The following is a 24,090-nucleotide window of genomic DNA, read 5'->3' as shown; positions in this document are numbered from 1 at the left end:
CAGTTCAGTTCAGTGTGCCGCGATATTTCAAGAGAGTCGGACGTTAAAAGTACTTATAAACAGAATTTCGGAGAACTGCAAACAGCTGTGGCAGCTGATTCATTCGCCATGAATTTCTACTGGTGCTTAGGGCTTTTTTTAGTCTTGGCCTTGGCCTCACCAGGCTATTCCAAATGCCCAAAAGAGAGACAATTGTGTTCGAGAAGTGGAGATTACAATCAGTGTGAAGAGGAGCAAGGAAGGTTCCCGGAGGAATCCACTGAAACTAACCTGATTTACTGTGATTCAATGTTCTGCGAACCGGAGGCATTTCAGCATGACTATATAGTCAGCAACCACGATCAGACACCTCATCAGAACAAATGGAAACGGGCAAGAATAGGAGAAAGAGCTACCTTACATGATGTTTGCGTACTGCGAAATGGAATGCCGGTCACCAGGGAGTGTAAATTTAAGGACTACCGGGCTGTATGGGAATCCACCGATCATTGGGATCCTGTGGTCTGTTTCAGGCATTTCAGGGAGCACACCATCAGTGAAGATCTGAATAGTCTGCATGATGACGTCCTCGAGGGCAGGAGGCGCACCGATGACTCCCAAGGACGTCGAAACATGACTGGCTCGATGAGGAAAATGTTCCGACAGCGGGACAGGACTCTACTGCCCGCCGATGTCCACATGACGAGCCAGATGTTCGGAACCCTGATGCAGGAGGACAAGGATGCTGCGGTCAGTGTGGATTTGGTCAGTGTCTGCAAGGAGATAATGTCCTCTGATAGCCGAGTGCTACGCCTATCCGCCCAGCTGAATGCTACCAACTCTCTACTCAGCCTGTTTGAGAACTACATGGATGCTCTCCCCGAGCAAATGGTTCCCAAGGACCGGTGCGGAAAGGTAGTGGCCAAGCCCACCAGCGATGAAACAGAAACGGCGACCACAGGAGTGGAAACCTACAACTTATCTGATGTCGGAGTCCAAGCTCTAATTACCGGCAATATCAGTGTGTTCTTCGCCAATCCCGAGTGCGACGGAATCACTGGAATAGCTATATTCTCTGGCCCAGCTGAGAATCGAAGAACTTCCGCCAGTGGCTTCTGGTACCGCTTTCTACGATTCTCAGAAGATTTGGATAAAATAAAGCGGGAATCAGACTTGGAGACAGCTGCCTTTTTGCCGGACAATCTCTGGCGGGTAGTGAAAAGCAGGGGAGCTTCCTATCTTATCTTTAAGGTCTATGCTCATGATGCCCTCTTCGTGGAAACCTCTCTCCAACGCAGTCGGAGGCCTCGCAGTAAGGTGATCTCTATTTCCATACCAGGACTGAAAGGTAGGTATATTTAATATATTGGGAACTCGAATAAGAACAACTCTCCATCTAACAGATAACTCCCTTTCCTTGCCATTGCCATTTCTTCTTCGAAATGAGAACCTTCGCGATCCCGATACAAAGGCCTTTAGTTTTGGCACTGGATGTGGTTTCTGGAACTACCGGACTTGGGCGACCGAAGGAGTATCTACCAGTACCAGCTCAGATCTGCTGAATGATCCCATCATCGAGTGTCACACCTACCATCTCACACAATTTGCATTTCTGGTGGGTGGCAGCTATCGAACCAATGACCTTGGCGAGGAGGTTCTGATTACTCCGATAAATGAAAAAGTGCTGGACATTATCTCGATCGTGGGATGTAGTCTGTCCCTATTGGGAATACTGGGAATATTCCTCACAGCAGCTCTCTTTAAAAGTTGGCGCAGTCAAGCCTCCACGAAAGTTCTTCTCCATCTTTGCCTGGCAATGTGTCTTCAGATGGTGCTCTTCGTGTTCCTAAACACAGATGATATATCAGAAACGCTTGTAGTAAATGGAGACACAGTTCGCTGCGTAGCTTTGGGAGCTGCCATGCAGTACTCTATTCTGGTACTCTTCAGTTGGATGCTGATCATCGCCTTCCTGCAGTTCCAGCGGTATGTTACTGTTATTGGAATTGAAAGACCCCGACGATACATCCTAAAGGCTGCCCTTGTGGCCTGGTCCCTGCCTTTGGTTCCCACTCTGCTGGTGGCTCTAATAGACCCCGATTCGTACCTTCCCTCGGCTGCTCAGTTATCGACAGATACTGGCATCTGCTATCCATCGGGATATGGTCTGATTTTTGGAGTGGTCCTCCCCGTGACCATGATTACAGTTTCAAACCTGGTGATCTTCGTGTATGTTTTCTACAGCATTTCGCACTCTTTGAGCCAGACCATCCACAAATCTGAAAAGAAAATGGTTGCCAAGCAGATCAAACTCTCTATAATGCTTTTCTTTCTGCTGGGTCTCACCTGGATTTTCGGAATCTTCGCCTTCATGCAGGCAGGTGTGGCCTTCTCATATCTCTTCTGTATCACGGCCACCATGCAGGGATTTGTGATGTTCGTCTACTTTGTCCTTTTGGATTCAGCAAACCGTCGGCTGTGGATGGGTCTGATTTGCCCCACCAAAATGGAGATGGATGTCCAAAAGCGCACCACTGAACTCCAGTCCATGACCACCTCTTCCACGAACTACACAAGCAGATCGCAACATTAGGTTTTTAGTTTTCATTTGCGCAACGAACAAAGGGTCTAAGACCATTGTATTAATAATTTATTTACTATATTAAGTTTGACATTATTTTTAGCTCCCAGATGTAACCACTCTATTTATGTTTCGAACTTAAAAGTAACATAATAACTAAGTAACATTTTATTTCTTAATACAATTTTCACACAAGTGTCCCGTTTTTCAAAGCGAAGAAACATACTTTTACTTAAAACCACGACAGAAACAGGCAAAGTGTGAACCTATTTTCCAATTGTATGGCTTCGTTCTCCAGCTCCAAAATACTTCAGGCTGTACTTCAGTTGGCAGTCAATTTCTCTGCCATCGAACATCCCAGTAACTGCCTAGAAATGCTGAGCACCTGGTAAGTATTGAAGCCATAAAAATTTAAGCAAACTTGGGGCATCTGTGTCTACAAGTGTGCACTTTGATTCCATTGCCATTCATTCGAAACTAAATTAAATGATGTCATGTGGAATGAAACGAACTCGATTGGTATTTACCACTACAACTGCTCTGCCTCAATAGTTTTCCTTTAAATCTCCCGCTGGCATCTCGGAAAAGGGAGTCCCCATTAAATTACTTGTGCTTTAAGCCATTGGCTGTCATCATAATCTGGCTTAGACACAAGTGCCGTTGCAAATCCATTTGATGCACTAAATTGCACTTCCAAGGGGGAGCTCTTAAGCCGATTACTCTGGTAACTATATTGCGATGCCACATATTCGCCAGTTATTGGCCAATTAAACTTATCGATTGGCTAATATATCAAATGACTAGCTTTATACATTAAATTGAATGAAAGTCGTAGGCGATTTGTATAGTTTATACTCGTTTTAGATTCCCAGTGATTTTTATTCTGTTCCAGATATCCCCAAAACATTCTATCTTAGCTAAACAAGAGAGCACAGATGCGGGAAATGAAAATCAATCGATTTTTCGCAGGGTACCGCCCATTTCAATTTCGAATTTTCCACTCTCGCCATATTGGCACAAACAACATGGCATATATATATATCAATTGCAATCAATCAAAAGCGAAAAGCTTTGAAGCCTTGACTGCATTCGAATGCAGAGACAATGAAAGTGAAAGCCAGAGAGCCGGGATTTTTCAGTTTCCACTTTTACAGCTTTACTCGGCAGCTGCCAAGTACTCGAGAAGTCAGTAGAGAACTTCACTTTGGCTCGAAACTTCTGCCAATGGAAGCTGGGCACCTGGTAAGTGCCGAAACCCTGCACTTTTTATTCGAGAAGTATTTGCTTTTATTCCGGCAGCAGCAATCATTCGAAAACTAAATTAAATGGTGCCAAGTGGAATGAAATGATTTGGAAGGTTTCGGACTCGACCTTTAAGGCTGCTCATCAAATTCCCGACTTCCTTTTGTTGGCCAAGAACTACATTTTAAATTAGTCGTGCTTAATACCATTGGCTGTCCTTTTCGAAATGGCTTAGTGGCAAGTGCCGAGCGATTTCAAATCAATTTCTGCCGCAAAGTGCACTCTTGAATGAGAGCTCCTAAGCCGATTACCGCCAATAGCGACCAACTGTGGCACATAACTAAGCTGTTTGAACAGGCACTGTGTTGCCTGTTACCTGTTCTGGGAAGGTGCATACAGCAAACTAATTGTTTCTAAATAATGCAGTTTTTCCGGGAAACAACTTAAAAGGAAAGGGGAAAGTAAGAGGATTGTCAACAGAGGTTGTTAAAGGCGTTATTCCGTTTGAGCAAACCTTTATTTATGGTGAGAGAAAGGGAATAAAAATATAGAGACTTATAATATTTCTAACTAGAATGAATAACAGCCAATACATACAATAAAAAGAAAATATGAAGGTGTCTAAAAGTATGTCATAACAGATGTTCATCTTTTCACTGCATACTTTTAGGCCCAATTACAAATGATTTAAAAACTATAATTTCTGTGGCGTTTCCTACTCTTTATTATTGTTGGCATTTGTTACTTTAAAAACAAAGGTTCCTTAAATATATTTAATCACATTTTTACCCATTTCAACGTATTAGTTCACCTGTTTGCACTCGCATTTTTTGCGCATTTCAGAGAGCACACCCAAAAGGATAGGCGAGGACATGTGCAACTATTAAAAATTATTTTCTTTTGCGCATTCCTGGGGGCGTACGGCAAAGTATTTTATTATTCGAATTTCGAAACGTGCAAATGGCCAGCCTGCAGGACGAGTCGGAGTCGGAGTCCCTATGAAAGCCATTCCTTTGGACATATAGAAGAGCCGTATGTGCGACTGATATTCCGTACGTGCACCCACAACATGAACCCATAAATATGTATTGATTTTCCATTCTCCTTATCGCCGGTCGGTTGGAAAAGTAAGGAAAGTCCTCGAGTCGAAGGAGCTTCGACAACGGCAATGGCAACAATGGCACAAGCTCCAAGACAGAGTTATGATTATGAAAGTTTTTTAATGCTCCGAAGCAGGAATGCCCCCCTTCTCACAGCTCACAAAATGGAAAATAAATGCGAGAAATTTGCCGCAATTTGCGACGCCGTGGAGAGTCACTGAACCGCAAAGCTGCAGAAATGTTGTTTATCAAATATTTATCGCATTCACATACCGCATTTTGCTGGCAAATTGCAGCCAGACATGCAAATGGCGAAGGAATGCAGCCGGCTTACGGACAAAGAAGAACTCCAGTTTCGCCATTTTCGCCAGTTTTGCCAGTTTCCCATCAGAAATGAGAAATTGCCTGTAATCCGAGTGAGACATGTCTACATCACGAGTTCATTAATTCCCCCGGAATATACTGTTCGCGTTCGTACTCCCCGAACTTGGTAGAACCCATATGTTTCTGCTCCATTTGGCCTGACTAATGGTCTAAATTCGCCCGATTCTGCTGCTGGTGGCATGTGGGCTCCATTCTGCGTACTGCGTGTCGAAAATTGTGCAAAACGCTCGTAACAAATTTGTTGGATGTGCGGAAATTTGTCAAGAGCACTTGCCACAACAAACAAACATGCGACTTACCGCATGTGCGGCATTGCGTCCTCCCGAATTTGTATCAAATTTAATGGGCATAACAGGCGAGTATCGGATGAACTTTGGATCAAAAGTTTTGACTCAAAACAAAGTTATAGAATGTAGAAAATCAATAACAGTTTTCAATTGGAAGAAAAAGGATGAAGTATATTTTTCAAAATGTATTTGACTTAATAATACTACTTAATGTAAAAGGCATATTATAAAAAATTGGATTCGTTAGTATAGTATATTAATTTATTTGGTTTAATTTATTTATTGTCTTTGATTTTTAAATATTTTGTACTGTAATACTGTCAACATTTTTGTTTCTGTGCAGCCTCAACCAAAACATAAAACAATGAATACTCGGGCTTATACACTAATTGAATAATATGTATACAATCTTCACGGTTGAGTTATTTGCGGAAAAATTATGGCCAGCACAATAACGAAATGTGATTTCAGCTGCAGCGCCGGGCAGCCAGAAACTATGGCCAAAGGCACTTGACCAGGCAATTAAAACTGCCAAAAACTAATGCCACCGCAAAACTACGGTTGCCAGTTTTATGGCTGCCAACTGGCCGCGAAACCCACTCGAAATGCTCGACAATGTGCCAGCGAAATCGAGTGACTGTAATTTCGCAAAAAGTGAGATGCGAAATCCCCCGGACCAATTAAAACCATCGTGCGATCCCATCGAATCGAAATTTATTATCAAACAAATGGACAGCAGCTGCAGCGGCTTAAGCCGGCTTATAAACTTTCAGGCCGCTAAGCCTTTCCGGCCTAATTGTAAGGGACACTTGACAGGCAAAAAGGACATCAAAGAAGGTATTTTTTAATATTTTAATTGGCAAAAAGGCAAATTAAAATTGTCGCCCACGGCGAGGGAAAAATAATTTAATAATGCACAAGTGCGGTGGGAGATGGAAATTGAAAGGGTTAATGAGCAATTGAAACTGTACGAAAATCAGGGTTACCTGGTTATCAGAAAATCCTATGGAAATTTCTGTAAACTTGTTGCTTTAGAGATTATAGATACAGCGTTAAATAGAAGCCGCCAATATCTAATCTTTAAAAGTCTTATCTGATTTTATGTTACTGGTCCCAGATTCCCAACTCATTTTGGCTTCAAGTGCCTACCAATAAAGTCGCGATTCTGTGGTATTTTTGTTCGGAAGCCGAAACATTCATAAATCATCCGCGAAAGTGAAACTTGGGAACATTTCTGGGTACTTGCGTCCCTTTTGCCATTTCATCTCGGAATAATTAAAGCAAACAGAACCGAATTTGTGCACGTGCTGCGTTTAAGAAATTGCTTTTCCCTCCATTCTCTGGGGCGCTCTTGACTTACCCGACTTTTCTGGCCTTTTATGTTTTGGCTGGTGTTTCCTTTCAGCCAACCCCCATATATTCATTCTTTTTTAATTTTCGCCCGAGTTTGCACAAGTTGTTGCTGTTCTGTGTGTTTTTTGTGTCAACAACACAAAGCCGCACACATCGTGAACAGTTGGCCCATTCCCATTCCCATTTCCATTCCGGTTTTTATGTTGCGCAACGCAATCCAAGACAATAGTTGCACGAACTTAGCATGTATGTTGCACTGCAGGACGAAACTCCTTTGGGCATTCATATCTGCCAGTCGGTCGGTTTGGGGTTGGGGCTTAATATGCCCCGCCGGTCCTTTGTTTTCCCGACAGTTTTCCCGAAACAATGAAACGCAAAGCGGAAAAGTTTACAATTAGCTTGTCAACAATGGGCGGCGCACCCGGCGTATGCGTGATGGCGGAAATCTGCAGTGAACCCCTATTTTCCTATGTTTTTCGGAATGTATTCATAATTGCAGCCAGTCTGCTTGGGGCTATTTTATTGGAATGAAAAAAGGAGATCATAAAGTATTAAACTATTTATAGTACAGACTTTTGTGTTCCACAATTTAGAGAAAGCTTGTTAGCAGAAGTTTTTTGGAAAAATCCCCGCCCTGACTTTTTATTAAAATTTATAGTTTTTTCGCCAAAAAAATGCAAAAAACACTCCTAGTATGACATGTTATACACCCTTAAGCTCGTAATAAAATGTGCAATTAATTGGCATTAAAGTTTCAAAAACTTTTTTTTTAACCATTTTTTGAAAATTTTACATTGTTTTTTTTTGGGAAAAATGGGTAAAAATAAAAATTTCTAGGTTTGAATGCCAATTGATTTAGAATTTCAATACGAGTTTAACAAGGTATGACACTTCATATTTGGAACATGTTTTCGTCGTTTATTTTACAAAATAAGTGAAAAATAGGAATTTTTTGGTGGAATACCAATACGAGGTATTTGGCTATAAACCATGGAATAAATAAGTTTATCTGCGAAAAAATAATTACCTAATAAATTCAAAATAAATCAACTTTAAGAAGGATTTTTAAAAATCTCCATAGCAAGCCTTTTTTCAAATATTTCAACTATGCCAAGCGGTTAACGAAAACCGCACGCACTTAGTGAATCCGCCTCGCCAAAAGCCAAATTGAAACCCCAAAAATAATTGCCAAATTATTTTGGTAAACGTTCTCCGTGCCAAGCTTAAAATCTTTATGCATATTTTATGCCGTGAGCAGCCCCAAATGAAGGGGAAAATAGTGATGTAGTAAAAAGCGCGAAATAAGCGGGCAAAAGAGGTTAAGGGGCCAAGGGGTTAAAAGGCACTGGCAACATGTTGCCGGAAGTGTTGGCCTGCAATTTGAACAGGCAAACTTGTTCGCTTTTCTCGGCGGAAAAGACTTTTCTTAAAATTCGCGTGTGTGTGTGTTCTTGTGCCGGTCGGGGGGAAAGTTTTCCAGCATAAAAGGGTTAAGTGCAGAGCCCTGTATTAAGAATTGAGAAAGTTATGCTTGCTTTGGAAAGTTCACACAACAGATATGGTGCTATAGCCCTCGCGATCTATTTACAAATTAGTTTTCCGCTGATTGTATAAGCCTACGAACTCATGCATTGTAGATTTTATCAAACGCCAAACAGGGGGTAGCAAAAAATTCCCCACTAGATTTAATAAATAATTACATACGTAGCTGCACATCATTTAAAATGTATTTAAGCAATTAACCCGAGCTATTCAAATTCAGTTCGTGATCGGAACTCAAATGACATGGACTCGGAGTTCTAGTCCCGCGTTGCCTGAGTAAACAATAAAATCAGCGGAGCGAAAAGTCCGATTCCAGTGTAATTAATTATTAGTTGAACTGCAAATAAACGAAACTTGTGCCAAATATTTAGTCAAGGTTGAAATTATAAAAAAGTTATCAAAAAAATAAAATAAAATACTACGAAGAATATAAAATATATAACCGATTTAAAATGAAGAATTGCTAAAAATTTTAATGAGTGGAAACTAGTTAAACAAATAAAAAAAAAAAATTATAAATGAAGAAATAATAAAAATTTTAGTGAGTAAAAACTAGTTAAACAAATAAAAAAAAAAATTTTTTTTTAGTTGGGTTTTACCAATCACAATTAAAATGGTGGAAAAGGCTACTTTAGCCCAACTAAAAAGTTTGGAATGGGGGCGTCTGTTCAACATGTTCTATATAGAACCGGTGATTTTCATGCTGTTGTTTTCGCACATGCTGTCAGGTAAGCGGAACTTTAGATTATAATGATGACATATGAAAAAGCTCCAGCACGATCCTCCCATTAGGTACTGTTATGCGCAATCAGTTGATTTTTCAGACCTGTACGGTGATCTATCAGTATAATGAATCTGACTGTATGCTTTTGGATAGCAAAAACACCACAGCAGAAATACAGGTCTGTTAATACTACATTTTTTAATAGTTATTAAACTTAGTTAGGAACTATAGGCCATTGAAACGGAGCTTCAGGCATATGTGGCCAATATGTTTTTAACCCGAACCCTCTTCGAAAGCATTGTCCCCGCCATTTGTGGTTTGTTTATTGGATCCTGGTCGGATCACTATGGACGCAAGCCCCTGCTGATTGTGTCCATGGTTGGTGAGTTTTTAAAGGATTTCGTTTGCTGAAGAGGTAGTAAGACGTTTTCCTCCTAGGCTTTTCCGCATCTGCCCTGCTCTCGTCTGCCATTTGCTGGCTGTCCAGCTACTACCTGGTTAATCCCTGGTGGTACACCTTGGCAGCTGTGCCACACTCCCTGCTCGGTGGCTTGTGTGTCTTTTCGGTGGCTGCCTTTTGCTTTATTACGGACACAACCGACATGAAAACCAGACCCTACAGGTGAGTGTCACCTATTGTTAGCTAAGCCCAGGGACAAAGGAATGTGACAAGCTTTAAGACTTTATTCTCGGCCATTTGTGGTCTTAAACTCCTAAAGAATAGAAGTTGAAAGGAATTTTACAAAATGTTTACAAAAATATTTCATAATTAGTTTCTGGTTATACGATATACCATATTATCACAAAAAAACACTATTAAAACTTAAATTGAATAATTTTTTATTTGCAGAATGATCTTCATGGAGTTGATACTTTTCGTGGCCTTGACAAGTGGCTCATTGTTATCCAGTTTTGTTTATGCAGCCACAAGTGCTGCCTTTGTACAGAGTATATCGTGTCTAATCATAATTTTGGCCACACTCTTTATTATTTTCTACCTGCCCGAAAGTTTGGGCATGTGCCCAGATAAGGACGAAGTTCCCGAGAAGGAAAAGGAAGTTGTTGTGACAGTTTCAGATCAGAAAGTGAGTGAATTGTCAACTGAAACGTTGGAGAAACGTGACGATCCACCCAAGTATGAGACCATAGAAAAGCCTCCTTTGGGAGACAAAGAGGAAAAGGCTGGCTTGTTCAGTATTAAACACGTTAAAGATATGTTTAGCACCTGCTTTAAGAGGAGGGAAAATAATGCCCACTCCATCATCTGGTTGGTTACTTTGGCCGGCTTTGTCTCGATTTTCGTTGCCGGTGAGTGTGCTTAAGTTTGCCTGGGGGCACCAGTGATAGAGGTGATGATATCCATGCAGATGGCGTCATGACTGTGATGTATTTATTCGTGCGTCAGCAGTTCCATTTCACAGTACGTGAGTTTACTATTTTTGAGACAGTCAGCCAATCAGTGCCCATGCTGGGAGCTCTTTTGGGCATTCTTATTTTAAGAAAGGTAATTTACTAAAAATAAAACATATCAATATAATAAATTTGATTTTTGTGTATTTCTAGCTTTTTGGAATGTCTGTGGTGTCATTGGCCTTGCTGTCGTTATTCTCTGAGATCCTTAGCAACATTGCCAGAGGATTTGCCTTTCTACCTTGGCACTTGTACATATCTGTGGTGCTGGGAGTCTTTCGCTCCATCCAGGGACCCATGTGTCGCACGATTGTATCGAATATAGTTCCCTCTTCCGATACGGGTAGGTAATAATTGGAAAAAACAACCTCCACTTCAGTTCTTCTCTACTCATCACAGGTAAACTGTTTGCAATTGGCAACATAGTACAATCATTCGCCCCTTTTGGTAAGCTGTAATACCCTTGGTTCTTCCCCATCCATCATCTTCAATATTATTTCCAGTCGCCGCTCCCCTTTACACGGCCATCTACAAGAGCTCCCTGGCCAGCAATCCTGGCGGATTTAATTTCCTCAGCGCCGCCTTCTACTTAATAGCGTTTATCCTCATTGGGTGAGTATAGCTGCCATCTAACTATCGTCACGCCAAGTGATTTTGAATAAATTTATTGCAGCTGGGTGATGCGAATTAAATTCAAGCACCGAAAGTTCTACGCCGAGACGCTCAAGTAGCCAAAGTGAACTGAGTTTCCATCAATATTGATTGTGGCCAGTTTGCCAACTTTTTAGAGCTTTGTTTATGCCCAAGTCGAAAACTTTGTGTGGACAGCATTAAATAACTGGATTTATATAGCACGAAGGAGTTTTCTCTGTGTTTCTGGCTAATTTAATTTGCATACCGCACGGGGAATTATCAACCATTTCAATTACATTGTGCTGAAGGATTAACTAATCGAATTCCAGAATGCCATGTCACCCGATGGCCAACAGTTTATCGAACTATTTTATTACATCAACTGGACATAAGTGACTACTTTGGCATGCATTTTCAACGAAATTGGATCTAATTGCCGTCCATGTGTAATGCTTTGTTGTGGTTATTATTATTTCTGGTCCAGGTCCTGCGTCCTTCGTCCTTTGTATTTGTTGTTTTGGCGCTGCAGGGAGATGGGGCCATGCCTTATGCATGAGCTTTTAATAGTGCATAATTTATGGGGCAAAAGTTTGCGCAACATATTTGCAAAGTTCAAACATATTCGGAGAATCGGACGTACATCGTTTGGATTCATTTGGATTCGTTGTGACTTTGGCACGTACAGCATGAATTCGTAATGTCGCCGATGCCAAAAGTTCACGGGACCCACAATTTGCAGCAATTTGAATTGTTAGGCGTCAGCCCTCGATGATTAAATATTAAATTGCGACTCTATTATGCGCACAAAGGTATGTCGCATGTTCGGGGTCGACTTCCTGCTCCACGTGGCCACATTCACATTGAAGCCCCGGCAATCAGTGTCGGGTTAACCTAACCCCGCAGGCGGAGCAGCAATCGGCGAACCGAAACCGAATCCGAATCCGAGCCATCAAATCACAGTCTTGTCTGCGGAAAAGCATTTGTCGTGCGGCATTAAAGTCGAGGGTGCTTGAAAAACGCTTTAATGCCGCCGCGCGTGCAGCAAATAAACGAATTCGCAGGACATGAACTCTGCACTTGCACTTGGAGCGGAATGGAACCCCAGCCCTCGAACACGCCAACTTGATGGGATGTCTTTGTCTTACCAAACGCGTTAACCGTAAAGGGGAAAACTTTGATGCGGATGCATGTGCCGCCAGCTGTTAAGCGCTCGGCATTTCCGCTCTTTTTCACGTCACCAGCACTGATGGAAAAATGTCATAAAAGCGAGTGCTGAAAAAGGGAAATTTTTTTTTATAAAAACTACATACCCCAGTGTTACCAGAAAACCCATTTAAAATATTTAAAAAATATATATTTTAAAATGACGTATATTTATTTGAAGTGCAGTATGATATAACTTTCATAATTGTTATAAATAATTTAAAAATTATAAATATATATAAGATTTGTATGAACAAATTTGTTGGTATTATAGTATTGGTATAAAGTATTTTTAAAGCGCTGATACAGACTTGGAGTGAATGAATAAAACTTTGAATTATTTGTTGTTTAGGCACTCAATTTTAATATGATATAAAAATATTCATTTTTTCAAATTTTATCAAAAACCCTTTTTATATCTCCCAGTGCACAAAAGTAGTCCAAGATGCTGTCTAATTGGGCCAGTCAGATAAGACGCACATAAAACTTTAAACAGGACAACAAAGTAGCGACCACTTCCGGTGCTCCGATGATTGATGGCCATTTTAGTGGCTCGAAGTCGGTGGCCAAGACAGCTGACCCGTCCACACGGCGCATACGTAATCGTTTATTAAACAAAGCGAATTATGAGCTGCCAGCGGGCCAAACAACATGCAAGTGTTGACGAAGGTCAAGTTTGGGCTTTGGTTGATTTTTCCAACTACCAAGCGTCAAAAGAGCAAAAGAGCATTGGCTGTAACGTAAGTCTTTACGACATTACGTTATAAAGAGAGAACTCTCTCCATCAGATGGTTATTTTCGCTCTCGTTTTCCTTCGGCAGCTATAAAATCCGAGGAACCTACCGAAGTCGAGTTAGTTTGCTGAAGACTTCCACACGAAACGGTCGCCAGTTTTTCCGGAGTTTTCCGACCCAGCTTATCGTGTCGTCTCATTTTCCGTAGCCCGCTTATCAGCGCAAAAAAGGCTTCGCGTGGAAATGCCGTCGGTGGAAATGCAGCTGGCATAACTCGTTGCCTACTTTAGGGCGCTGCAACATATCAACTGGAATTTTCCGGACAGCTCATTTATCAGGATTAGGATCCCAGCCCCGCACACCTGCAATCATGTTTTGGATTTTACGGCGCACCGGAGCCGCCAACTTTTTCAACTCCTTCAACAACAACTGCAGCTTTTCCAAGAGCAACTCGAACGGCGGTAATCACAGCAACAGCACACAAGGTGAGTCCCCAACACCTGGCCCCGGCAATCAATTAGTCCAGTTCACCCCGGCGAAAGTCCGCCCTCAATTAGGATAATTCATCAATAATTAGCGGACTAATCAGATTAAGTCTCAAACTTGTGCGTAAGTCGACCATAAATAGCTGAGGTTCTGATATGGCGTCGCGGTGTGTTTATTGGTGGGAAAATTTGACGAAGAGTATTAAAAGAACATAAATAGCATTCCTAATAAAAATGTAATATTCAAAAAAGTCACCAAAAATGTATTTTTTGAAGACAATAACATTTTTAACTTACCCCGTGTATAAGTATAATGTCGTACTTAAAACTTTCTGTATAGTAGTTCTTGATTCTTTAAATTTTTAATAAGCTTAAAAATAATTTGTCCCCAGAATCTTTTTCAGAAAGATCCTTTATCAAAAGCTTAAATATGTTTTGCATCAAGAAAAGAAAAGCAATCGAGTATCATTTTAAATTGATTGATTTTAAATCTGCTGGCCGCATCTTCCCTGTAATCAATTTAACTACAATATGTCAGTCATGAAAATAGCATTTCACTGAAAATATCATTTATCATACTTAAATAAATTATCCTCTGATAGAGAAGAATGTTTAATCGTTTTGAAAACCAAATGGTTTCCGGTGACAGGCTTGACTAATCACAGTTGCAGTTTACATTTTCCCATAAAGACTTTCTCGCACTCAATTGGCCGATCAATGTTTGGGGGTATTCAGATTTTCACGAAAATTTCCCGATTATAATGCCAGACATGTTCCAGTCTAGTCCTGGCATTTATTCATAAGCCGAACCCCCACTTGTTATCAAAACAAGTTAATTAAAATTCCCGGAATGACTTGTGGAATATAGGCTCCAAGTATTCGCATACTGTACTTGCCTGCATACTCCCCATTGTTAGCCCATATCTGTGCCGTGCGGAAAAGCGGGAAAAGCCTGGGGAAAATTGGGGAAAAACCAAGTAAAGTAAATAACACCGAGGCCCTACAACCCACGTAATAATGAGGCTTCGCACGTGTGTGTGGAGCAGAAAACGTGGTGCGGATGTGACTGTCGAAAGAAAACACTTTGGGCCTTCGGTCCCAAGATGCTTTTGTCTAAGCGCTAAGTCTTGCACCATCCTAGAAAAGCTGGGGGAAAAACAAAGGAGGGTTCCGGCGAGGATTTCCCCCAGGCTGGCAATTGAAAATTTTAGTTGTTTTTCCCACGCGAACCGGAGCACTTGCCATTTCAATTTTCCCATTATTTTAAGCAGGATACTCAATAGCCTTTCAGTAAATAGAACAACATACCTACTCCCCAAAAAATCACTTCTTTTCCATTTGAGCATCATTTAAATCTAATGTTGTGCACCTATAATTACCCACTTAAAAATACTATATGATTATATTTGCAAAAAAACAAGCCATGTTAATGATATGCAAACATTATCATAACCCCAGAAATATACACACATTTTTACCAGCATTTAAACTATATTGTTAATTAATTAGCAGAAATGCACGTTTTAAATTAAAAGCAAACACAGCCCAAATGCAATTAAAATGTTAATCACGAATTTTAAATTATGTTTGCCAACTTTCTTTGTTTTCCCGCAAAACAGGATAGTTTTTGGCAGTATTGATTTTCCTGATTGAAATTGCTATTCGCAAATCGGAAACTTTCAATTATTTGTGGCAAGTGCATTAAATAGGGTGTTTACTCTACGGAACAGCTGTGCCATATAAAGTTACTTAAAGGGCTTCTTGCGTTTGATTTACTACTGGCAGCAGATGTTGCTGACTAGAAAAACAAGTTGACTTCAGTTCGTGCCGCCCACTTAGGATCCCCATCTAGAACTCTCGCCTTGATAAGAAAAACAAGGAATATTTAATTAAATTCCTCGATAAACGCATCAAAATGGATATGCAAACAATGTGCTTAATGTCATGGCAATAATTGAAAAGCTTTTTCGCACACTTCGCAAATTGTCATTATTCACTTTGCAAATTCACAAACATTTATGACATTAATAGCAACCACCATTTTTTCCCAATCACCCCTGGCAGGCGTGAAATTTAATCGTAAAAAATTTAATTTGCCAACTTTTGAACAAACCAACAAACAACAAAAACAAGACGACGCCCTTAAGCTTTTGTCAACATATGTTTGTCGTTGTTGCTGCCACCCGAATGGAAAAGGGGCGGGGCAGTGATTTATATGTATTATGCAAATTCTGGGCAACATATGGCTGCGGCATTAACCGATAATTATGACAGCCATTTGTCATTGATAATAATGCGTTTGTGCATTCAATTTGTGAGTCCTGCGCGGCAAATTGTAAAACAAGTAATGGCAATTAGCATTTGCCGAGGCCTGTGGTTAAGGGCGCGATGTTTGTGTCCAAGTAAAGATAGCCGCAAAATAATAGCATGGAAAAGATACATAATTTTAATGATGTTTTTCTTACCATTTCTTTATTTTTTTAATAAAAAAATATTTAGAATATTTTAAATATATTTAAAAACCGTTTCCAATTAAAGTGTGAATATTCAGTATATATTTTTAGTCTGTTAATATTGAAAAGACAAGGATTACATATTTATATAAATGGCTTGAAAGTAAATTAATATTGTTATTTTTCTTTTAGAACTCGAAAATGAAAAACTTCCTGTTTATAAAGAATAGTATTGCATACTTTTATACACTTCTGTACTTAATATTCTATACTATGCTATACTATACTATACTCAGATCAAAATGATTTTCCTTATTGTTGATTTTTTTCTTCGTCAAACAATATTTCTTGTGTTCGCTCTATTATTTTGAGCGCAGCTGTGTGTTTTTCAGCCAATTAGCTAGGGGTCCTGCAGCATGTCTGTTTGGTTTTTCGCATTTTTAGAGGTTTGTTTGCCTTGGTTTTCCACGCTCTGCTCACTGGGCATCAAATGTGGCTCGCTTGAGCTGGCGGCATCATTAGTTCGTGCTCCTGGCCAGACATCAGAAATAATAATAGCAGCGGGGCAAACAAAATGTATCATAAATTACGGTTGGCATTCGGCCAGGCTTCGAAAACGAGTGTGTATCCCTGGACCCAGCATGGGAAGAATTATTAGGCATTTATCTGGCGTATTAATAACGCCGGTCCTGTCTTTCCAGCTTTTCTCCGGGCCATGATTTATATATGCTCGCCGGCGGGCGGCATCATTTGTAATAATTTGTGCTGTAATTCTAAAGTAAAGTCGAGAGAAACTTTTATCTTTCGAGATTACGAGTCCGGGGAAAACTTAAAGCCCTTAGCCATAAATTTCCATCCAAGTCGCCGAGCAGAAAACATTGTTAAATGTTTGCCGCTCTCTGCGGTCCACAATTTGGCGATAAAATTGAGTTTTAGTTTGCCGCACGGTCTGCCGCGTTTTTGACAACACTCTGGACTGACTTTCCCCCAGCTTTTTACTCTATCCGTCATTTCCTGCGAATGTTTGCTCCCCATACGCGCGTTTTATTTCCTTTTTCTGACACACTTTTAATATTCATGGTCGTTTTTCCCTCGGCAGCCACAATAATAGAAGCTTTTAATGGTTTTTATATGTGACTTAATAACACAGTGGCCACAAGTCTTTAAAAAGATTTGCGATCTTAATTTGGTGGGTGAGTGTGGTAAATAAAAATCTATAAGCTTTTTAAACGATTTACTTACCATTTATATTTGGCATACCATTCCTCTAATATACTTTTATTTATTTACTGAAGCAGCTGCAATTTAAAAATCAAAGCACCACAACATTTTAAGACTTTCCATCGAAACGTGCTTGAGCACTTTAACTTTAGTCTATTCGAACATTTAAAGGCGATTAAGCCGTCCGAATTGCCAATTTCGAGTCGTCACGTATACGCACTGTTGAACCCGATTGCAATTAAAGCCAGCACAAAGACGAGCCCACATAATGAGCTGCTAATGGGAGCTCGGACGGCTAGTGTGCCATAAAAATCCAGGGGCCCAGTCAGCACACCATCTATTTTCGGGGACCGTAAATAAGACTTCGCAGGATCTCACCTCTGTCCACTATATTTATTGTCCTTCCCTCCCAAAAATCACACACAATGCACAAACAAAGCCCGCAATAAATCTCATTTTATCACTTCGAAACTTCGAGGACATGCAGGCAAAAACAAGGAAAACGGAAACTTTTTGTCTCAACGGCAGGGCCCTGTAAATATCAAAAGCGGCACAAAGGCCTCCATTAATTGTCTGATGCATTGAGGAACATTTCTCAATTTCCACGCCGAGCAGTAACAAAGAAAGTTGCCCGGGAAGCGGAAACAAAAGTTGTGCACTGGAAAAACTAATGCATTACAGCGAAAATATGTTCAGGTCTTTCTGACAGCAAAAGCAATTCAAAAGCAATCAAAAAGCGATTGTGATTGGGTTGGATTTTCAGGGTAACTGCGATTCATACTTAAAATGAAATATGATTTTATTGCGGTAGAGGTGCAGGAACATTTTAAAATTCTCATTCAATGAGGAGATTTCTTAATTTTTAAAAAGTTCTTGCACTGGATCTAAATTACTTTTAACTACGAAATATCAGAAACACACCTTTTAGTACTCGATCCGTATGACTCCTAAGTAGTTTCATCTATAGATATATAGATACAACAAAGTTTTTATTCACCATCACCGAATTTATCAATAGAAATTCGTTTGAAATATGTTAGTTCAAAATAATCAATACGAATGACACACATGTTTTACATTTCCCTTACACAAAATAAATAAAAGAAATACCCGCATATGGTAAGCCATAAATAGAAACCTCCTGATGGGCAAAATAAATCCACAGAGCTCTTTGAAAAAAACCAGCCCCTGAGGACTTTCGCTACATTTTCCCCAGAATGTTTTATCAATACGAGCAGGCTTTTATTTAGCAAAGTTTTTCATGCATTTTTCCACCTCATTTTGCGGCAGACAAATATGTGAAGCGGCCCCCACGGAAGGCATATGGACGCCTGAGTGCCGAGGCCGATGATGCCGTGTCACTCGGCCACAAAATCGATGATCCGTTCGATGAGCTAGACGACTTTGAAATGCTGGCAGCGCACTCCGGCACAGCAGGCTGTAGCAGCCATGCCAACAACGAGCCGCCAGGTGAAGCCAATGGCAACGTCAGTGTCAACGGCGGTTCAGGTTCAGGATCGGGCCTGGGATCTGGATGCCGGGGCGGAGGATTGGGGAGCGGTAATGGCAACGGGAATGGGAACGGGAGCCTGTCGCCCTGCACGGATGCCGATTGCCAGGGCAACTACGAGGTGGAGAGCGCCCTCTGCCAACTGGGCCTGTGCCAGGCGAAGGGGAAGACTTCAAAGGACCTCGGTGCAGGGAGCACGTCAACATCGAAGGAGATTAACGAAAACACAATAAGTCGCCTGCATGCACTGGCCATGGCCGATGACGATGATGACTACGGTGAGTGCCAGGAGCCAGGTCCACAAAGGCTCCTGAAAGTCAAGTAAACTATGAAAGAAAGCTGCATGTACATTTTGAATAGGGTTTTAGGAAGATTCAAATTGCCTTCTTCATGAAATATTACACTAAAAATTGAAATACCTTATATGTATTTTTTAATCACTAAACATTATGTAATTTATTGAATTTTATCAAGAACATGAGACAAATTCCATTTATTCTAAAGTATATTTAACTACAAAAGTAATATATTATCTAGATCACGTGAATTCTTGAGAAAAAGGTTATATATTTTTATAATGAAGTACAAGTATACCATCATAAAATATTTTAATTATTAGCAGGTTGAATAGATTATTAATATTCTATTTTTCTAATTTAATGTGCAATATTTTCATATCCTTTCCAATCAGATCAAGAAATACGATGAATAGTTAATTTTTTGTTTGTTAGGGTTATTTTTTTGTTGGTCATATTCATTGGTCCATATCAGGGGACCCACTGTTCCGAGTTCTTGCTACATATTCCCCAATTTCCAGACGAGTCACTTACCTGCAACGTGTGCGACCGGGCTTTCCATTGTCACCGTCAGCTGGCCTCGCACCAGCAGAAGAAGCGACACTTCGGGTAAGGGAAATGCACTTAATTAGGCTAGCTCTCACTTTTCATCTACTCTCTCGCCTTTCTTCCGCTTTTCCGGCTTTTCCTGGCGTTTTCCCGACCTCTCCTCCACCAGTTGCAGTGGCTGCGACAGCCTGTTTCCCTCGCTAATGCTGCTGGAGCACCACAAGGAGGAGTTCGAGCACTGGAGCGACGAGGAGATGGGTCGGCGGGTCTGCTGCCGGCGGAACAGGTGCGATGACGACTATTTCACGGACACCGACTCCTTCATCAGCGACGCGGAGAGCGAGGATCTGGAGAGGCTGTTGTAGATACCGGACCCCGGACCGAAGGATGGGAAAGTGACTGAAGGGATGGCGAGCGCAGGGGCAGGACTGGATTCGAACCGACCCAGCCGAAAAGTAGCCAGCCGTCCATCCCCATTAATGCTGGGCGGAATGTCCTGCGGCGCCGGCTGGAATGGAGGGACTTTTTCGGGAGGACAACGGACTGGGGAACTGGGACTTGGGTGCTCCGCTTCTGATGAAGATTGACACGCGGGGCGGACCGCTTGTCGCCCTAATGAAAATGAATTAAACCCCAATCTGGCTGAACGCAAAGCCGCCAGCCAAACAATGAGAAATGTTGGCTAAAACCCAACCCAACCAAAAACCAAAAAGGGAAAAACAAAATAGAGACGCCAGCGCAAGATATAAAATACTTGCGACTGTGCGTTGTCTGTACTTTTAGAGTTCAACTACGAGAGACCCTCGTTGGGGGTCTAAAAACCAAGTTATAAGTATATATATAAATGTAAATGTATATCTCTGTGTGTGTATATTGAGCTAGTCGAATACGAAACTCCATAAATGGAAGTCATATCATTAAATGCATATGTGCAGGCCCCAGAACAAATGCAAACTATTTACCAGAAAATGAAACCCAATGGAAACCCAATGTATTTTTCAATAAATAAAGCCGTGCGAAACCGAAAGCCTGTTCAGCAATCTGTACTCGTTCATTAAAAATCTCATAAATTTCCAATTATTATTGCCGGACACTTAAGGAAAATGGCAAGCAATTAAAATTTCAGATTTCTCCCACTGAGCCCACGAGTTCGCCACAAAATCGGGGGACTGGACAAACAAACACAGGAACACCCAGAAAATAATAATGCCCCGTGGACATTTCTTAAATTATTCAGCGGGCGATGCGGGGCTTATTGTGGCATCATTAAAACTTGATTGACTTGATGATGAGCAAATGAAGTGGGCGAAATCTGCGCCGTGCTTTTGTGGGCCGAAACTTTGGCCGCCTTCAAGGCCATTTGAGCCCGCTCGCAAAAATAATTTCCGCCGCAAAAGTTCAGCATTAACCTTGAACGAGCTCCTCTAAGTACTGTACATATTTGCTAATGTCTATCGCATTCTGGTAAGCAGTTTCCCTTGGCCAAAAGGGTTCATATTTCGCTTTAATGGCCATCGAGCAGCGATAACTGTTTGGCACGAACATTCTGAAGAAAACAAGGGGAATTCTCTGGTTACTTTGCAGAATTTAAATTACATCTTTATATGTTAATATAATTTTGGAAAAAAACGAAAAGCAGTAAAAAGTAAATCCCTTCGACTGGTAATAAACCCATTTATAGAGCTACAAAAAAATGTTTATTTGGTAAAGATATTTATCCACAAAAACCATAACCTGGCTGCTTTTTCATACAAAAAGTATTGTTTTAAGGATGTAATCAAATTTAAGCATTTAAATTTGAATAATGTTTAGCTTTTCCTTTGAGCAGCTTAGAGGAGTGTGTATTTCAAATGAAATCTCCCTTCCGCTTATCTTTTAGCATGCATTAAACGAAAAAGGAATTGTGTGTTTTGGGTTTTTTGATGACGACTTTCGCCGGAAGAGGAAATCAGCCATCGGAAAAGCACCAAAGGGAGCGGGGGAACTGGGAAAAGGGCAGGAATTTTCCGCGAACAGATAAGTAAATTCATTTCTCATGCTCGACCAGAGGAGCGAGTGTACCGGAGGTGGCCTTGCCCTTGGAACATCCATCGCAGGCACGTAAAGTGGATTAGCAGAAAGTTTTCCACCATAATTCCTGCACCAACACTCATTTCCCCACCGAAACCTGATTGATGCTTCAGATCCAGGGAGCTGCGTTCCTAGAAGGCAAACAAAGGGTTTGGCTAAGGGGATTCGAGGAATCGTGGTACCGGGAATCCTGGGGTAAGCATATGTCCAGGACCACCTCGTGTGGACAGCTCATTTGACATTTTGATGGATGCAAAGCCATAAAAGGATCTCCACTCCTGTCTGGTGCAAGCATTAAATTTTGATTTGATTTTATTACGGCACTCGTAAACATTTTATGTGTACATCATCCGCACTGTTGGCCAGGCATTTACATTAAAGCCAGCCAGCCATTCGGATAGACAAAACCACAGGGCCAGCTCAATGTTTATGTGGCTACCTATTAAAATTCGCTTTCCAGAATTTACATAAACCTATAAGTGTCCCCTTAGCAGATGTTACTTTAGGCCAAAGGCCTCTCGCTTTGATCCACCTCAAATTGCATTGCCTTCATTAGTGGCAGTGGGGGGATTTTAGGCTGCAGAAGGAAAATTGTATTTCCAGCGCTTCCGTAAGTCCTCTGACAGGCCATCAAAGCCTCAAACAAAGTGGGGAAGCCCCTGCATTATTATCAGTGCAGCAGCAGAGCGAAAAAAACTCGCTTTTTGCATGCCAATCAGGCCAATTTGTAACGTGGCAAATTGAGTTTGAGCCGGCAAGCAGTCTAAGCCCTTTTTCGTGCCTGCAAGGCCGCGTGGCAGCAAGGCAACCATTAGCTAATTAAGACGCTCCAAGTCGCCTTGGAGCCACCCATGAAATACACACACATTACAGGGACCACAGACAAAGGACTCACGGAGGCGCCAGCAGAAGGGAAAACTGCGGTGGGCACAAAATTTCACACATAACAAAAACTTTGGAAAACCGAGGAAATGCTGCAAACGGTAGAAAACTATAAAAAAGTGGGAGTAGACATTTTTACACCCCACAGTAGTAAACGAAATTCTGTGAATTGTTGCTAAAGATTTTTCACCTGAAGAAGCTTTAAACTTGGGTAGACTTCTTTATTATTAATAAAATAGAGATAAACTTTCCTTTCGAAATCTGTTAACTGTATATTTTTCGAGGTAACCTATATTAATATGTAAAGTTTTAACATAAAATAGTAAGTGAAAATTGTGAAAAGGAATTAAAATATATTTTGAAATCGAATATACCTAGAATTTTGTTATCTGCATAAATATCATCCAAAACTAAACCTTAGATATTTGAAAGTGAAAACAAATTAAAGACAGCAAACTATAACACATTCCTGAAAAGCTTTCACCCTTTTCCCTACGATTTTCCAAAGCTAGCTCAAATCAAAGGCAACCACAACCAGATATTTTTAGTCTTTAATTTTCGCGGAACAGCGGGACTTGCAAAGTTAATTAAAAACCGCTGACTGTCATCGTCGTTTTGCCGTTTTGTCGAGCGCAGTGCGAATGCGTTAGCAAATGATAATTGTTGGCACGAAGCAGGAACTGTGGCACAATGGGTTAATTAAAATATGCCAAGTCATTGTTCACTGAAAGCCGGGGAGAAAATGAGAGAAGGGTGGTGTGAAAATCTAGTTAAAAGCCAATTTCAATTTTCTCGCACATACGTGTAGGCCTCCAGGGGTTAATTGTGCAGTTGCTAATCAGATAGAAGTGTGTGCAAGATATCCGCACTGGCACTTGCAAAAATATAGTGATGGTTTAAAATTATAAGAGAACAACGTTAAAAATATTTTATGAAATTATATATAATAGAAAGCATAAAAACATGCAACAAAATATTGTGAATCGAAAAGCCCATTAAGAAAGGCAATTATATTTTCTTTGCATACTTTTAGACACCTTATAAAAAAGATGTGTTAATGTGTTTTAAAGTTAATATTAAATTTTCTTATTTCAATTACTTATATATTTTTTTCTTAAAATATTGTAGTACCAGAACATACGCATAATAAAGATACAGGTACGATTATCTAGATAGCTCCCATCACTGCTGGCTTTTTATATAGTTCATACATTGTGTATGCTTCAGTTTCCCCCCTGAGTCCTTTTCACTCCGTGAATGTAAAATGCAGACGTGTTCATAAAAAGCTCCACTCCATCCCATCCCATCCACATGCCAGAAGTTGTTCAATGTTCATTGATTAGGACCAGGACACACACACAGGACACCGAAACGCAGGGCAATGATGTGTATCAAAGTGTGTACCTAAGTGTAATGCCTGATAATTGAAAACAAGCCGGCAAAAGCCCGTAG

General features: G+C 40.7%; 3 protein-coding genes across 3 annotated transcripts; all 3 read left to right on the top strand.

Moving 5' to 3' along the window:
* Window positions 1-2,781, top strand: Mayo (mayo). Its single transcript, XM_017084044.4, has 2 exons — window positions 1-1,327; window positions 1,383-2,781. The coding sequence occupies exons 1-2, from the start codon at window positions 109-111 to the stop codon at window positions 2,570-2,572; spliced, it is 2,409 nt and encodes an 802-aa protein (XP_016939533.4). The 5' UTR covers window positions 1-108; the 3' UTR covers window positions 2,573-2,781.
* A 6,198-nt stretch (window positions 2,782-8,979) lies between these two features.
* LOC108017084 (probable peptidoglycan muropeptide transporter SLC46) lies at window positions 8,980-11,456 on the top strand. Its single transcript, XM_017084043.4, has 10 exons — window positions 8,980-9,196; window positions 9,261-9,370; window positions 9,424-9,574; window positions 9,631-9,814; window positions 10,043-10,500; window positions 10,560-10,696; window positions 10,756-10,945; window positions 11,002-11,049; window positions 11,106-11,214; window positions 11,276-11,456. Exons 1-10 carry the CDS (start codon window positions 9,082-9,084, stop codon window positions 11,331-11,333), a joined length of 1,560 nt encoding a protein of 519 aa, XP_016939532.4. The 5' UTR covers window positions 8,980-9,081; the 3' UTR covers window positions 11,334-11,456.
* A 1,834-nt stretch (window positions 11,457-13,290) lies between these two features.
* Window positions 13,291-20,732, top strand: LOC118878128 (uncharacterized). The gene is made up of 4 exons (XM_036819686.3): window positions 13,291-13,657; window positions 18,622-19,119; window positions 19,659-19,746; window positions 19,856-20,732. Exons 1-4 carry the CDS (start codon window positions 13,543-13,545, stop codon window positions 20,049-20,051), a joined length of 897 nt encoding a protein of 298 aa, XP_036675581.3. The 5' UTR covers window positions 13,291-13,542; the 3' UTR covers window positions 20,052-20,732.
* Window positions 20,733-24,090: the final 3,358 nt, after the last annotated feature.

This window comes from Drosophila suzukii, chromosome 3, assembly GCF_043229965.1.
Source record: "Drosophila suzukii chromosome 3, CBGP_Dsuzu_IsoJpt1.0, whole genome shotgun sequence".
In the NCBI taxonomy this organism is placed as follows: Eukaryota; Metazoa; Arthropoda; class Insecta; order Diptera; family Drosophilidae; genus Drosophila; species Drosophila suzukii.
Note: the sequence above shows the minus strand (reverse complement) of the source record. Positions and strands in the feature narration are given on the sequence as shown.

Excerpts from the sequence above, each read along its gene's own strand:
- LOC118878128 (XM_036819686.3), top strand. The coding sequence starts at position 13,543 with ATGTTTTGGATTTTACGGCGCACCGGAGCCGCCAACTTTTTCAACTCC. Across the intron at positions 19,120-19,658 it reads CGATGACGATGATGACTACG|ACGAGTCACTTACCTGCAAC; the intron begins GTGAGTGCCAGG and ends CCCAATTTCCAG. Across the intron at positions 19,747-19,855 it reads CAGAAGAAGCGACACTTCGG|TTGCAGTGGCTGCGACAGCC; the intron begins GTAAGGGAAATG and ends CTCCTCCACCAG.
- Mayo (XM_017084044.4), top strand. The coding sequence starts at position 109 with ATGAATTTCTACTGGTGCTTAGGGCTTTTTTTAGTCTTGGCCTTGGCC. Across the intron at positions 1,328-1,382 it reads TTCCATACCAGGACTGAAAG|ATAACTCCCTTTCCTTGCCA; the intron begins GTAGGTATATTT and ends TCCATCTAACAG.
- LOC108017084 (XM_017084043.4), top strand. The coding sequence starts at position 9,082 with ATGGTGGAAAAGGCTACTTTAGCCCAACTAAAAAGTTTGGAATGGGGG. Across the intron at positions 9,575-9,630 it reads GCTGATTGTGTCCATGGTTG|GCTTTTCCGCATCTGCCCTG; the intron begins GTGAGTTTTTAA and ends TTTTCCTCCTAG. Across the intron at positions 11,050-11,105 it reads ACAATCATTCGCCCCTTTTG|TCGCCGCTCCCCTTTACACG; the intron begins GTAAGCTGTAAT and ends TATTATTTCCAG.